The following is a 16,816-nucleotide window of genomic DNA, read 5'->3' on the forward strand; positions in this document are numbered from 1 at the left end:
TGCTAGATGTATTTTGCAATAACTTGAATCTATACCATAATTACTGTCATTACACTGTTCCAATGTAATTACCACACATTATTTCAGTGACACAAAAGTGGGACTACATCCACAAATAGATAGATAGCCTACTACTGTATGTGGAGACCCTGTGAGTGTAAGGAGTGCCTATCCCTGACCAAATGATGACCCACACAGATGCCTGCTCTTGTTTTTCCACATTTGGTCATGTTTTGGAGATGCCGAACAGAACAGGAAAAAACAACCATCAGCTGACAGGCTTCAGCTTGTCTCTGCAGCTTGTAACTGACGCCTGGGTTTGGGGAACAGAGGGGAAATATTTGTTTTTATTTTTCTCTTGTTAAAATGGCATTATTTATTTCTCACAAGACAGCAATGGAAAAGGTTTATAATTTCTAGAAGCTACTATGGGAATTGGAGGATTTAACGTCCAATATGTTACATAACACATAAATCTCATTAATTTAGAAAGTGGTGAGAAACTACAGCTACAGCCATGATTGGGAGTCCCATAGGGCTGTGCACAATTGGCCCAGCGTCATCCGGGTTAGGGTTTGGCCGGGGTAGGCCGTCATTGCAAATAAGAATTTGTTCTTAACTGACTTGTTTAGTTAAATAAAGGCTAAATATTTTAAATTTTTTAAATACAGCTGACTCACTGTATGGCATCTATGTATCTGTACTGAAGCTGTACTGTAATTCAGTAAATTTGTACGGTGTGTGGTGTGTTTCCGGCACAATTTAAAGCCTGTATACAGCAAAACATCACGTTGTCCTCCGGTGTTGTGTTGCAGATGGATCTGTCATCCATGGGGTCTCAGGCAGGGGTGACTCTTTCAGGACTGGTCCAGAGAGGACAGGTGCTGGCTGGGAGGCTGCTGACCCTGCAGGTAGACAGGAGAGAGGTTGCCTGCCTTAAGTTCCTCCTTCTCTTCAATCCCAGTGAGTAGACCACATGGATATATATATATATATATATATATATATATATATATATATACATATATATATATATATATATATATATATATATATATATATATATATATATATATATATATATATATATATATATATATATATATATTTACACACACACAGTTCCAGTCAAAAGTTTGGACACCCCTAATCATTCCAAGGTTTATTTATTTTGACTAGTTTCAGACATCAACATTATGAAATAACAGATATGGAATCATATCACACTCTTGGCATTCTCTCAACCAGCTTCATGATGTAGTCATCTGGAATGCACTTCAATTAACAAGTGTTTCTTGTTAAAATCTCATTTGTGGAATTTATTTCCTGGTATACAGAACATAGCACTATTTGGTGAAAGACCAAGTCCATATTATGTCAAGAACAGCTCAAATAAGCAAAGAGAAATGACAGTCCATCATTACTTTAAGCCATTATGGTCAGTCAATTAAAATGTAAAGAATTTTGAAAGTTTCTTCAAGTGCAGTCGCAAAAACCATCAAGCTCTTTGAATAAACTGGCTTTCATGAGGGCCGTCACAGGAAAGGAAGACCCAGAGTCACCTCTGCTGCAGAAGATAAGTTCATTAGAGTTACCAGCCTCAGAAATTGCAGCCAAAATAAATGCTTCACAGAATTCAAGTGACAGACACATCCAAACAGGAACTGTTCAGAGGAGACTGCATGAGTCAGGCCTTCATGATCTAATTGCTGCAAAGAAACCACTACTAAAGGACACCAATAACAAGAAGAAACTTGCTTGGGTCAAGAAACACGAGCAATAGACAATAGACCGGTGGAAATCTGTCCTTTGGTCTGTAAGATTTTTGGTTCCAACCGCTGTGTCTTTGTGAGACGTATAGTAGGTGAACAGATGATCTCCGCGTGTGTGGTTCCCACTGTGAAACATGGAGGAGGAGGTGTGATTGTGTGGGGGTGCTTTGCTGGTGACACTGTCAGTGATTTATTTAGAATTCAAGGCACACTTAACCAGCATGGCTACTACAGCATTCTGCAGCAATACAACATCCCATCTGGTTTGAGCGTAGTGGGACGATCATTTGTTTTTCAACAGGACAATGACCCAACATACCTGGCTGTGTAAGGGCTATTTGAGATGGTTTGGGATGAGTTGGACCACAGAGTGAAGAAAAAGCAGCCAAGAAGTACTCAGCATGTGTGGGAACTCCTTCACGACTGTTGGAAAAGCATTCCAGGTGAAGCTGGTTGAGAGAATGCCAAGAGTGTGCAAAGCTGTCCTCAAAGCAAAGGATGGCTACTTGAAGAATCTGTAATATGAAATATATTTTGATTTGTTTTGATGTCTTCACTATATCTTCACTATTATTCTACAAAATAGTAAAAAAGAATGAAATGATTTGGTGTATCCAAACTTCTGACTGCTACTGTATATTTACGGTGTACTCTACCATATTAGATTATGATTATTAGTCTTATAATATATATATTATTAATATACCATTTAGAAGATGCTTTTATCTAATGTGACTTACAGTCATGCATGCATACCAGTGCCGTGCAGTGAGGTTGGTGGCTTGGTAAGCACGGGCTATTATCAAAGCCAGATTTACTCACAAATAAACCTTGAAGCCCAAGTTCACCGTGCAACAGATAGCTCCGACAACCAGAGTGACATAGGCTATTAACTGAGATTGACAAACAATTCTCACCAAATGTAAATACCAATGTAGTCAAAATACAGAAGCGATAGCCTACGATGGCGACATGTTTGATATGATCTGACAAAATGACACTGAGCTCTGCCATAGACCGATGTAGCATCCACAGTTACAACGAATAGGTGGCACTGAAAGACCAATATATGGACACATTTCATCCGCAAACTCCATAGCCTTTCACAATGGATTTACAAATATTTTTTACACCTACATATATACACTCAGGGCCAGTTGATTAGGAACACCCCCCATTCACAAAAATAGTTAGCTCCTACAGACAGTGAGTCATGTGGCGGTGGCTTGCTATATAGAACAGGCAGACAGGTATTGAGACATTAATTTACTGTCCGACTGAACATTAAATTGGGCAACACAAGTGACCTAATTGACTTTGAGTGTGGTATAATCGACCGTACCAGGCACGGCAGTTCCAGTATCTCAGAAACGGCCTGGCCTTTTCACACATGACAGTGTGCAGGGTTTCTTGAAAATGGTGCGGCAAAAAACAACAACATCCAGTCAGCGGCTGTCCTGTGGGCGAAAACAGCTCGTTGATGAGAGTAGTCGAATGAGAATGGCAAGAACCGTGCAAGCTAATAGGTGTGCCACAAACAGGCAAATAACGGCGCAGTACAACAGTGGTGTGCAGAACGGCATCTTGGAATGCCCAACCTGTCGGTCCTTGTCAAGGATGGACTATTGCAGCAGACAATCACACCAGTTTCCACTACTATCAGCTAAAAACAAGAAGAAGTGGCTTCAGTGGGCACACGATCACCAACCCTGGACAATTGAGGAGTGGAAAAACATTGCCTGGTCCGACAAATCCCGGTTCCTGTTGCGTCATGCTGATGGCAGAGTCAGGATTTGGCGTAAGCAGCATTAGTCCATGGTGAAATCCGGACTGGTGTCAACTGTAGAGGCTGGGGGCGGTTGAGTGATGGTGTGGCGAATGCCCCGAAGAATTCCGGCTGTTCTGTATGCAGAAGGGGGATCTGACCCAGTACTAGATGGGTGTAGCTAATAAACTGTAATTAAAAAGTGTAATTAAGTGTAATTAAGAAGGTTCTAACTAAATTATCATGTCAAGAATCGAAATGACTGAAAAATGCCATTCAAAGTGTCTCATCGAAACAAAAATGTTGCTTGATAAATCAAATGCATCAAAGGGATGTTGTCCGTAAATCCAAACCATAAACTGCTCGTCTACTTTACGACATGAAATACATATTAAAGCCACTAAAGTATAGACAATGGTGAAAATGAGGAAGTAAGCTACAAAGTCAAATTTTTTATAAAGATATCTGATAGGACAGCGCCACGGGGGCTGTTCTATCATGTAATAGTCTACAGGTTAACTCCGTGGTGCTGAATGGACAGCAGCACTATTCTGATGTTCATTCAACAGTAGCCTAACTCACACAAAAAAATATTGCATTGAAGTCTACCTTTACTTGTAACAGCGTTGTATAAGTCTTATTTAAACCTTTGGAGTTTGAAAAGTCTCTCAGTCTCAATTGACATGAGGACCAAGGATGATGCAGTTGTACTTCCCCAACACTCCCAATAAATCATCTGCAAAGGCCGTAGCTCGTTTGTCATGCTTACATCATCAAATCCCCAAAGTCACATAACGCAACATCACAGAGATCCGGGCTTTGTTTGTAACATCTTTGGTCTCATCTACTTCTACCACATCAAATGGGCCTGCATTAGAAGGATGTCCTTTCGAATCACATCACTGCCTGCTTCAATCAAATCATTCTGTATTCTGTTTGATATACCCAAAAACACTGTGGAAGTCTCCAGGTGTCGAGCTAACCTTTCATCTTTTTCAGCAAAGGTATACAATCACGCCACATAGTTGCTACGATTACATGAGCTTGTACTCTAATCATTACCGTGCAATTCGAACTCTTGTTTCCCTCGGTAGCATGTTGCTCTAATAAGGTCCTTCAAAAAGTTTTCCCGCTAATTGATTTCATTTTTGAACATTTGTGTTATTGCCTTCTGCCATGTGCTAATTGCTGCGCTGATGTGAAAAAAATTGCCTAATAGGTTATGAACAGTTTAAGCTAAACGATCAGCCTCGTTGCTTTTATTTTTTTTAATGCTAGTGGTTGTATTAATTTAGGATCTATCGCATCCCACAACTGGCCCAGAGTATGTTTGGAATATTTATTTATTGCACAGAAGGACAAGTTGGCCAACAGAATAGGTCAACTTTTGTACTATGGGGGATAGTAGATTGACATAAGCTAGTGCTTTTGCTGTTCATCAGGCCTACACTTGTTGGCTGACTACTCTTGTTGGCGCCTCGGAATTCGATTAGAGGGACCCGCGCAGTTACATCCCGAATGTGTCTGTCTTCATCCACTTGTAGCCTACTTCTTTGCTAAAATGCCTGTGAGAAAGGACCCGATTACGTGACGGCATTGGCTACATCTTAGAGAGCAATGTGCGTGAGAGGTGCTTCGGCGCACCGCAGCCGGGAGAAGGGGATTATGGGCGGGGCTTAAGGGGCCTGGCCCGCCGTACTGCACCTTCTTGCCCGTCCAAATACAATACTGAAATATACACTACCGTTCAAAAGTTTGGGCTCACTTAGAAATGTCCTTGAATATTTAAAGAAAAACTATTTTTTTGTTCATTAAAATAACATCAAATTGATCAGAAATACAGTGTAGACATTGTTAATGTTGTAAATGCTATTGTTGCTGGAAACTGCAGATTTTTTATGGAATATCTACATAGGTGAACAGAAGCCCATTAAACAGCAACCACCACTTCTGTGTTCCAATGGCATGTTCTGTTAGCTAACCAAAGTTTATCATTTAAAAAGCTAATTGATCATTAGAAAACCCTTTTATAATTATGTCAGCACAGCTGAAAAATGTTGTCCTAATTAAAGAAGCAATAAAACTGGCCTTCTGGAGCATCAGCATTTGTGGGTTCGATTACAGGCTCAAAAAATGTCCAGAAACAAAGAAATTTCTCCTGAAACTCGTCAGTCTATTCTTGTTCTGAGAAATGAAGGCTATTCCGTGTGAGAAATTGCCAAATAACTGAAGATCTCGTACAATGCTGTGTTCTACTCCCTTCACAGAACAGCGCAAACTGGCTCTAACCAGAATAGAAAGAGGAGTGGGAGGCCCCAGTGCACAATTGAGCAAGGGGAAAAGTACATTAGAGTGTCTAGTATGAGAAACAGACACCTCACAAGTCCTCAACTGGCAGCTTTATTAAATAGTACCCACAAAAGAGTTGCAAAGAAAAAGACATATCTCAGACTGGCCAATAAAAATAAAAGATTAAGATGGGCAAAGAAAACAGACACCAGACAGAGGAAGATTGGAAAAAAGTGTTATGGACAGACGAATCTAAGTTTGAGGTGTTCGGATCACAAAGAAGAACATTCGTGAGACGCAGAAAAAAACAAAAGATGCTGGAGGAGTGGTTGATGCCATCTGTCAAGCATGGTGGAGGCAATGTGATTATCTGGGCTTTGGTGCTGGTAAAGTGGGAGATTTAAACAGGGTAAAGGGATATTGAAGAGGAAGGCTATCACTCCATTTTGCAACATCATGCCATACCCTGTGGATGGAGCTTAAATGGAGCCCATTTCCTCCTACAACAGGACAATGACCCAAAGCACAGCTCCACACTATGCAATAGCTATTTAGGGAAGAAGCAGTCAGCTGGTATACTGTCTATAATGGGGTGGCCATCAACCCATTGAGCTGTTGTGGGAGCAGCTTGACCGTTTTGTACGTGAGAAGTGCCCATCAAGCCAATCCAATTTGTGGGAGGTGCTTCAGGAAGCATGGGGTGAAATATCTTCAGATTATCTCAACAAATTGACAACTAGAATGCGAAAGGTGTGCAAGGCTGTAATTGCTGTAAATGGAGGATTCTTTGACGAATGCAAAGTTTGAAGGACACAATTATTATTTCAATTAAAAATAATTTTTAAAAAACCTTGTCAATATCTTGACTATATTTCCTATTCCTTTTCCTAAACATAATTTCATGTATGTTTTCATGGAAAACAAAGACATTTCTAAGTGATCCCAAACTTTTGAATGGCAGTGTATATCATTTATTTCACTGAGACGCGCACCGACAAAAAGGCGCATCAATCTAAGATAAGGCGTCCATGCGAGCAAAACAGCCACCCCCTGTTTTGGCAGGTGTATAGTCTATGGACAAAAATAGTATTGCAAGCCATATTATTTCTGGCCAGACAGCGTCAGATACATGTGCTACAGATAGCAAGACAGAGGGGCATGTAAAATATGTGTGAAGATAATGTGTCTTGAGTATAATTTAAAATGTTGATACAAGAAGAAGGGGAGGGGTGTGTGGCGAAGATATGCCACGTCTCTCTCCAAAATACATGCACTCAGCTCTCCGGAATGTGCTTAGCTGTCCCCCGCCAATTCTTGCGCATAATTGTTTCATTGTGTGAATTGTTGCATATACTGTATTACGTATGTCATTACATATGTCACCGGTAGGCCTAGTAAATGTACCGTTAAACCCTGTAATTTGGGTACATTCATTTATGTTAATGAATGTATCAGTTACAGTAATTGACTGTTCTTTAGAGTCCGTTAAAAGGGGTTCTTTAGAGTGCTACAATGGATCCTCGAAGCTCATGTCTGAAGGAGACGACACCTGCGAGGGTAAAAAAAAACACGCCCTGTTAAGAACTCTTTTTATTTTTTTATTTTTATTTTTTATATATATTGACTTTCAATATTAATAATAATAATATGCATAACAATTACACAATATTTTAGTTCTCAGTGTTTATTATGACTTTAGTGGCAAAGCAGAATAAAAAAAATCAAATATGAAGTAAACTCCGATCAGAGCCCCAAGTTTAATGGGCCCTCTGGAGTATTGATGTTAATGTGTTGATGTTCTCTGTATCTATTGCCAGACTGATTTTGCAGTGAATGGTGATCGAACAGGTTTCCTGTTATATTCATCAGAGGTGTAGGGAGAGTGAAGTCTGTGAATCCAAAAAATAGTAATTATACAGATGATTAACAAAACGTGTACAGGACAGAATTCATACCTTGTTTTTTGTGGTTAATGTGAATGAAAACAAAAACAGTTTTGATAATGGTTTTAAAACACATACCTTGTCCACAATGTAGAGGCCTATGGGATTTTCATTGAAGAGGTAAGGGTGGAGGATGATAAATGTGATCTGCATAACATACCAATACCAATTGACATATATTTGTATGGCTCCTCTGTATACCTGCAGACACAGACACAAAAGTGAGCAGTTCAGTCATCTGTACCCAATACAGCTAGCCCAACAATCATATCGCCAAGCATCAAACGGAACACATCCACAGCCAAACTCATTCCATAAACCAGTCTAAATAACAGGTTGCGCTGACAACGAAACAAAACACAAGTGAGCAACCTAACAGCTAGACTTGTTTACAATGTACCACATCTCTGGTGAGCACAAGAGACTAATGTAATGTTGTTTAGAAAGTAAATGCGTGTTAGATAAGCTAACAGCAACTAAATTCTTTATGATGGCAGACATGTTTGTTTATATTTGACTTGGCGAAAGCTCCCCAATCCCAGAATGCCATTCACTATAAGATGCAAAGTCACAGACGGCTGCACTCATTGCCTGAAAAAAAATGAATTTAGTTGAGCCACTTTTCAGCATATTACAAATCGTCAATGTACTTGTTACAGTGTACAGTATACAAGAACCGGAGCACATTACTTGACAAGTCGTTTACTGTTTTTGACAAATCAAAAAACAAATCAAGTGTTTTCACCTCACAGATCATCACACCAAATACAAGCCTACTGCCTGACCTAACCGTTGCGAGAACGCTAAACAGGGATAAAAACGTTTTAGGGGGATTTGTGGGGGGGTTCATTTAATTTCTGTTTTTTTTTTCATGTCTATGGGGTGTAGAAATAGGAGGAGGTATCATGGGGGGATATGATGCAGGAAATATTACTTTGATGGGGGATTTATCAATAAATGGGGGACAACCACAAGAGAAGTTTATACGCTAAATAAAAATAAAACCCCTGGAAAGGAGGGTCTGAGCTGGCAACCCTGAGGTACCAAAGTTACAATCTGATGCAGTTCAAAACAACTGGGAACTGGGAAATCTCATACTTCTGACTTTAGTGCGTTCAAGACAACTAGGAACTCAGGAAAAAATGAGCTCTGACTGGGAAAAATCCCTTTGACCGGTCATGCAACTCAGAATTCCAACTTGGGAACTCTTTCTAGAGCTCCGACTTTCTGACCTGAAGGTCATTGACGTCATGATTTTACCTAATATTCACAGTTGTCTTGAAAGCACCATAAGTCAGTTGAGTGGTTGATCCCTTGTTATAACATCTTTGGTCTGACAGACGCTTACATGACAACCAGAATGCATTGTATGATGTCAACAAAAATGGCATCACACATAGCTGGCAAATAGCTTAGCAGTAGCTCATCATCATCAGTACAACATTCAAAGAAATATTTTACACACATCATGTGTGTCCATTACAATCGATGCAAGAATCGTAATGCATGATTTGTCACCAGTACTTGAAAACATGTGAATAAAAAAGTAAATATATTATGATCCATACATACATATGATGTGCTACAGCAGAAACGACAACATGATATACAGAAAATAAGCAACTTACTTTGATAGGATCGTACACATGTCCATAGCCCCATTTGTAAGGAAAACAACTATGAAGGCAAGGCGAGCACCAGCCAGAAAATGTGCTGGGGGAAAATGTTTGTGCAAGGCCTGTTCTGACTAGAGATGCGCAATGTACTTGATCTTGGGAAACACTGGGGAAGTGATTGGGCTCTTGTTGAAGAGAGAAGTTTGTCCGCTCAGTAAAGCCTCAAACATAAATGGTGTGCAAAAGTGAAATTAGTTACTTTTTATGCGAATTAACAAGGAGGCGGTTCACACCTCAATTCAAACTATTGTTAGAAAAGTAAACTTGTTCGAAAATAATTTGAAATTGACAAGTTGAAACAGCCTATATATAATTAGCAGGCAGCGTGCCTTGGTTTGAGGGCAGCATGGGTAACAGTCCTGTTGTGTAACAATCACATTTTGGAACAGTGACAGCATTCTGACATCACCTGCATGAAAAAACTCAGGCAGGGGCGACGGTTAGAGATTTGGAACTCGCGTGATAAGGTTAAATTGAAGAGATCTTTACATTTGTCAGGTAAGTGCCTGCACCTGTTGTCCTTTCAAATTCAAAACTAAATGTCTCAGTTGGGCAATTAATGAAGCTCCTCGATGAAAGCCACCTCCTATGGGGTTTTTGAAAGAACATTTGGGGACAATTTTCAGTGTCAAGAACCCTAAGGTTCTTTGAAGAACTTTGAGGATCTTAGAAGAACCCTTCTTGAACCGCTAATTTTTAGAGCGCTACGTCATACGAGCCGGATTTCTGCCTGCTTGAACGCTAATAACTCAGATACACATGAAAACATGAAATTACCCAAGGAATCAATGGAACATCACTCATAGATGCACAAAAACAATATTACATCCAAAATGGGTGAACCTGTCCTTTAACTCATCACTTCCACCACGAATAAAGTGAGCTTCTCTTTCATTTTTTCTTCACCTCACACAGTAAGTCAACGAAGTCTGTTTTTTAAACATCCATTGAGAATGATAATAGTTCCTCACACTATTTGAAAAATCTTTCCAACACTCTCCTGACCTCGATAATCACCAACCCTCGATGTGAAAGAGCAAAGTATTGTGGTCTGATGATCCCGTATCCAGTGGAAATGTCATAAAAAACAGCTGTCTGTCCCGAGCTCACTGGTGCAGGAAAGTCTGAGGGCCCAAAATAGGCTAGTTGATACAATGTTGCAAGTTTGCTAGTGACAGCTTTGGGCTTGACCCAGTTAAATGATTTGATACATCGCACTTCACCAGCATAGCTAAAGTCAAGACAGATAGAAAGGGAGGCAGACAGGCAGAGTAGATAGATTAATGCGATTGAAAGAACGTGAACTTTCAACAGGGTATTTTCTACTGTTTATTTGTTGGCTTAGGCCTATGTATTTGATGATGGAAGTTATAGGCCTACTGCTGCATTGACCTATAGGCTATCTCTGAGTTACATGCAGCCCCCCCCCCCCCCAGTTTTAACATTATATTTTATTTGCACATAAAAAAACCAGAATATTTCGAAAAAACATTAAATAACAGAACATAATGACAGTTTTATATAATTTTATTTTCGATTTGTCTTCTCATAACAGCTTTTTAAATTAGATTATCACAGTGTAAGCACAGCATACAGCTCATGTATAGCTCATTACAGCGAGTCCAAGAATGGAATAGATTTGTGATAGACCACATAACAGGACTTTTTTTCTCATCCTTGAAAATGATTATGGCCTTTCAAGTTCTGAATTTGATTAGGTTTGAAGTACTTCTGCACACTTTTTTGTAATGTTGCTGTGGTTTGGGCAAATAACTTTTTCAAAAGCTTTGTTGGAAATAGGTTTTAGTTGACAAGATGGTTCGGATCTATTCAACCCACGCTGTCCCATTTATTTTGAAAGGCAGTAGTGACATTTTAAATGGAAATGTCACAGCCATTGATATATTTTTCCAGAAGGATCCAACTGTTGTCTGAACCAAGCCTTTATCCTCAGGTAAATTCACTTAATTAAATGCAGGGCCTTATCAAAAGGCAACATTAACAAAGAAGACAACTCTACCCATTATTCCTTAATAGCACTCAATGGAACAATAATGGATGGGCCTATCATTGGATAGTCTAACTGACGTTCATGCAGTGCCTTCTGCATATGTTGTGTGTGTATAGACAGCAGTTGCCCAGATTCCCTTAAGCGACTGCTATTTAGAGCCAGCGAGCTGGGAACAAAAGGATTTAGAATAATGAGAGCACTCGTCACAGGCAGAAAATATTACCATCTCCGTTGAATGTTTAATTCTCTCGCTCCCTCTCCCTCGTCTTTCAATCAATGAGTCAGGTTTATCAGAGCAATTTAGTTGCCCTTAAGCGTTTTGAAAAGATTATTCAAAATATTGAATTACTATATGAATACCTCTCCTGGCAAGACTCAGCTGATGCTGAATAGAAGTCCATTTGATGGTCCAGCTATTGTCACGCACGCACGCACGCACGCACGCACGCACGCACGCACGCACGCACGCACGCACGCACACACACACACACACACACACACACACACACACACACACACACACACACACACACACACACACACACACACACACACACACACACACACACACACACACACACACACACACACACACACACACACACACACACACACACACACACACACACACACACACAACACTGCTGGCCCACATCTCAACAAGATGCTGATGCTTAGACTTAACACTGGGATTTGAGGAGCAGTTTAAAGTATATGTATCAATATTCTCCCATTTATGTGATCATCTAGAGCAGTGGTTCGCAAACCTTTTATAGTCCGGTACCCCTTCAAATGTTCAGAAATCTGGCAGTGGCTACCGATTAAAGAACATTTTCACAGAACCACTTGTTGCAATTTCGATGAGGCTCTCTTGTTCAGATATCAGTAAGTTGACTGGAGGCAGGGCATGAACGGGATATTGAATCCAGTTATTTGTGTAGTCCATTTCGGGAAAGTACCTGCGTAATTGCGCACCCAGCTCACTCAGGTGGTTCGCTATATAACATTTGACATTGTCCGTAAGCTTGAGTTAATTTGCATATAAAAAAATCATACAATGATGGAAAGACCTGTGTGTTGTCCTTGTTAATGCAGACAGAAAAGAGCTCCAACTTCTTAATCATAGCCTCAATTTTGTTCCGCACATTGAATATAGTTGCGGAGAGTCCCTGTAATCCGAGATTCAGATCATTCAGGCGAGAAAAAGTGTACCCAAGTAGGGTCGGGAGCAACTGCTTGCATGCGAGTTACCACTCCACTATGTCTCCCTGTCATGGCTTTTGCACCATCAGTACAGACACCAACACATCTTGACCACCAAAGTCCATTTGATGTCACAAAGCTGTCCAGTACTTATATAATATCCTCTCATGTTGTCTTGGTTTCCAGTGTTTTGCAGAAGAGGATGTCTTCCTTAATTGACCCCCCATAAATGTAACGGACATATACCAGGAGCTGTGCCAGGCCCGCCACATCTGTTGATTCATCCAGCTGTAGCGCATACAATTCACTGGCTTGTATGCGAAGCAGTCATTGTTTCAAAACATCTCCTGCCATGTCACTGATGCATCGTGAAACAGTGTTGTTTGATGAAGGCCTTGTCTGTGTAGTTTTTCAGTCCTTTTCCCCCAACACTGTCCCAGCCATATCCACGGCAGCAGGAAGTATTGAGTCCTCCATAATAGTATGGAGCTTGTCTGTCCTAGCCACTCGGTAGCTCATCATATAAGACACTTCTAGCCCCTTCTTATTAATGGTATCTGTTGCTTTTACACATTTCTTACTACTCGAACGTTGTCTTTAATCTCGCTTAAAAAACTCACGTGGCTTTTTTTTCAAATGGTCATGTTTAGTTTCTAAATGTCTGCACAAGAGTGAAGGTTTCCCGCGAGTGAGTAACGATTAATGCGATTCAATGTTAATTATTTGACTAGGCTACCTGTATTTGACATTTCGCTGAACACTAGATGGTTTCATTTTATTTTTGGCAGTGAAACGAGGCTACTCAGGCGAGAAAATAACCTCACCCAAATGTATAGCCTCATTGGAAAATATAAATGCACTGTTTGAAAACGTGAAGAGAAAATCTATATATTTTAAATGTGTGTTTTTGCCATACCCCCGATCGTATTGCACGAATCCCAGATTGAGAATACCTGAACTAGAGAGTAATTGAATCCACCCTAAAGCTCTTTCCTGTATCCCTGTCCAGATGTAAAGCTGTTGGAGAATCAAGCGTTTGTGGAGAGTGTTCAGGAGCAGGTGAATGGGGCTCTGCTGGAATACACTCTGTGCACCTACCCCTTGTACCTGGACAAGTTCAGCCAGGTGGTGATGCGTCTGCCAGAGCTGCGAGCCCTCAGCACCCAGGCAGAGGACTACCTATGCTACAAACACCTGAGTGGGGAGGTGCCCTGCAACAACCTGCTCATCGAGATGCTGCATGCCAAGAGGGCCTGTGCATGAGCACCACGCTACCATCACTATATACCAACAGACTGTCTGTGGGACTGACGCTGTGGAAGCCAGACAGGGTTTACGATTACAGCCCAGAGAGAATGATGTGTGTGTTTCTGTGTGTGCGTGCGTGTGTGCATGCGTGTGTGCGTGAGCAGCCCCTCTGTCCTAGGTGTGTGTAAACAGAATATGGACTTGTGTTTTTGGCAGTTCTTTAAATGTACATAGATAACATTTACAGAAGAAGCTTTGTTATGATACTGTACGTAAATGTAACTGTGCCCTTTTCTTGAATTCTGCAGAGTGAGGTGTTATATCAGAGCTAGTGGAGATATTTCAGAATCTTCAGAGGAAAGAGGCACTATAACACACGTCATTCAGACTTGTCCTAGCCTTTCAAATATAGTGTAAACACGACATTTATTTGAGCACTTGTTCCTTTGTAAATTGTCACCAACTTTACCACAAAGAAATTGTTGTGTGAAAAATAAGTTATGTTCAATATATATTTTTTTCTATTAGATATTGATATTCTAATATATTAACTACACGTGTTTACAAAAATCACATAAGCACACTCATATTCAGTTTAACCTTAGAGTCGATGTCTTTGCCCCCGTGGAAATCTAATTAGCATAATACAAAAATCGACATAAATACCTGTCAGTTTAAGCTAGAGATATATTTTTGTTGTTGCATTGGATGCGTCTCCATCCACCACATCCCCCGATGTCGCACTGCCGCATCTGCGGTGAAAGGTGACAGAGCTAGAGCCTGTTTGACAGACCATGAGACATCCCGAAAATCAGTCTTCTCACAAAATCACCTCCATGGAAAGATGAGACTATCACAAACACAAACATGTCGGTCTGCTCTAGGACACCCACAGGCCTCACATGACATGTCTGAAGGTCCCCCGGTACCAGTTGAAAAAATGTATGGAAGTACACTATCTGTTGTTCCATGTAGTAAATCTGTTATTCAATGCTTTTAAGGCCAAAAATAGCAGTAAGGCCAAAAATAATTTTTCATCAAATAATTTGTACATATTTTTTTGTGCATACTTCAAGGGGTCAAATAGCGAAATTATCCTTGGTGTGACCTTCTTAAAACAATTCTATATAGCTTAGAACCCCCCGGGTGGGTTAATGACAGTCTGTTACTCCAATGAGATATTTGCTTATAGTGATAGAAAGAGAGAGAGAAAGAGTGGAGATGAAAAATGTGGCACTGATGTGTGGGACAGAATGAAAGGAAGCCATCTTTGTCTGCAGCCATTTCTTATTAACAGATGACTGGAGGAAGGCCCCAGAAAGAGAAGCCCACATGTGAGGACAGAAAAATGAACAACAAAGAAAGCAATCTCTTATTAAGTAGACATGTTAAACATGAAGCTTTACGGTGTAAATCCTCTTACCAAAGACCTATCCACCAGGGCAACAGAGCCAGGTCAAGGATATGGGGTTGTGCACTGTGGATGTTCTCCAGTCCTTTTGTAGTCACATAATGAATGAAAACATGCAATTGGCGATGTATGCAATGTTTGCTTTCCAAGGTAAACGTGAAGGAGATATAGGGAAATCCAATTGTATTGAAGTATAAAGAGAATACAGACCAATTGTACTTGAGAAATGGCAGATGAAGTGCAAAACAACAAGTATCAGAATTGCAAAGGTATAAGGAACAACATTAACAAAAACAACATGTAACAAGCACATATCTGTAATTTCAGCACATATTGAAGCAACATGTTTGAATTGGTCACACAGACATGGCAGGGTTGGCTCTATTAACTTCTTCTAGACAATCATAACACTTGCCTTAAGATAACCCTGGCCTGTCTGTCTGTCTGTGAATATATGGACCATGGTTTAGTAACTGATGTGAGAGTCATTGTACCTCTCCGCTGTAGTACATTTCAATTGGGAAACATGAGAAGATTAACACAGTGAGCTGTACCAAGCTCAGATATTTCAACAAACAGATGTCTCTGTTTGTAATTGGTTCTCTTGATGTTGCTTTTGCTTCTATTGTGTTTTACCTTATTCCGTTTGGTCCCAGTCTTAGTTGTTTTTGGTGATGAGATCTGTTTATAGTCCTCATTCTCAAACTGTCTGTGCTGGTCCACTTTGTTTCCTCTCTCAGCAATTTGAATGCTTTTCAAACACAAACAATCAAAATGTTTGTTTTTTTCTTGAAATATATTTTATTGTAATAGCATCAAACCAATAAATGCAATTAAGTAAAGCTCTACTTATGTGTTGTCCATTTCTATTGAACCATCCTGCAATTTATCAATGACATTGGGGTCATATATACCTAATACATTCTTTTAAAATACTCGGGAGGCTATCCAGGATAGTGGCAGCAATTTATGAGTCATGATAATGTAATTCCTAGTAACGTGAAAGTCTGTGATTTTTGGCTGATAAGCCAGGGCTACTTCACAAATACATGTGTAATACATGTGTAATGTACATTTCAGCCAATGACTACAAAGGGCACAACGATTGGAGGCCATTAACAGTAATTAAACAATACTTTTGAGGAACAAAGTATAAGGGCTTTGGAAAACCTATCGTTTTCATACAAATCTTAAAATGTATTGTCACGAAACAGATTAACTAGCATGCTAATACTGTTGCACTCGCTAAGTATAGGGGTCTTAGGTCTAGTCAACTGGTCTCTAACCTAATTTAAGATGTGTATATATGTGAGAAATCAGTGCATGAGGACAGTGTTGTATGTACATGTACCCAGGAGACAGCAACCTTAGATCCAGGGGCAGCTCCTTCATGACCACTTTGATTGTTCAAAGAGGTGATGAAAATAAATATATACAAAAATGAAAAAACATGACCAAAAAAATAATTCTAAACAAAGTCAATGGTGCACATGGCTAC

At 40.0% G+C, this 16,816-nt stretch overlaps 1 protein-coding gene across 2 annotated transcripts in view; it reads left to right on the forward strand.

Moving 5' to 3' along the window:
- Positions 1-16,166, forward strand: part of LOC135514248 (nuclear receptor subfamily 5 group A member 2-like) — a 28,049-nt gene extending 11,883 nt beyond the window's left edge. For both annotated transcript variants that reach the window (XM_064937590.1, XM_064937591.1), the window contains 2 exons: positions 816-963; positions 13,669-16,166. In XM_064937590.1, the coding sequence (XP_064793662.1) occupies positions 816-963; positions 13,669-13,922 (402 nt within the window). In that variant the 3' untranslated portion in view covers positions 13,923-16,166. The remainder of the gene's footprint in view (positions 1-815; positions 964-13,668) is intronic.
- Positions 16,167-16,816: the final 650 nt, after the last annotated feature.

Source organism: Oncorhynchus masou, chromosome 25 (assembly GCF_036934945.1).
Source record: "Oncorhynchus masou masou isolate Uvic2021 chromosome 25, UVic_Omas_1.1, whole genome shotgun sequence".
Classification (NCBI taxonomy): Eukaryota; Metazoa; Chordata; class Actinopteri; order Salmoniformes; family Salmonidae; genus Oncorhynchus; species Oncorhynchus masou.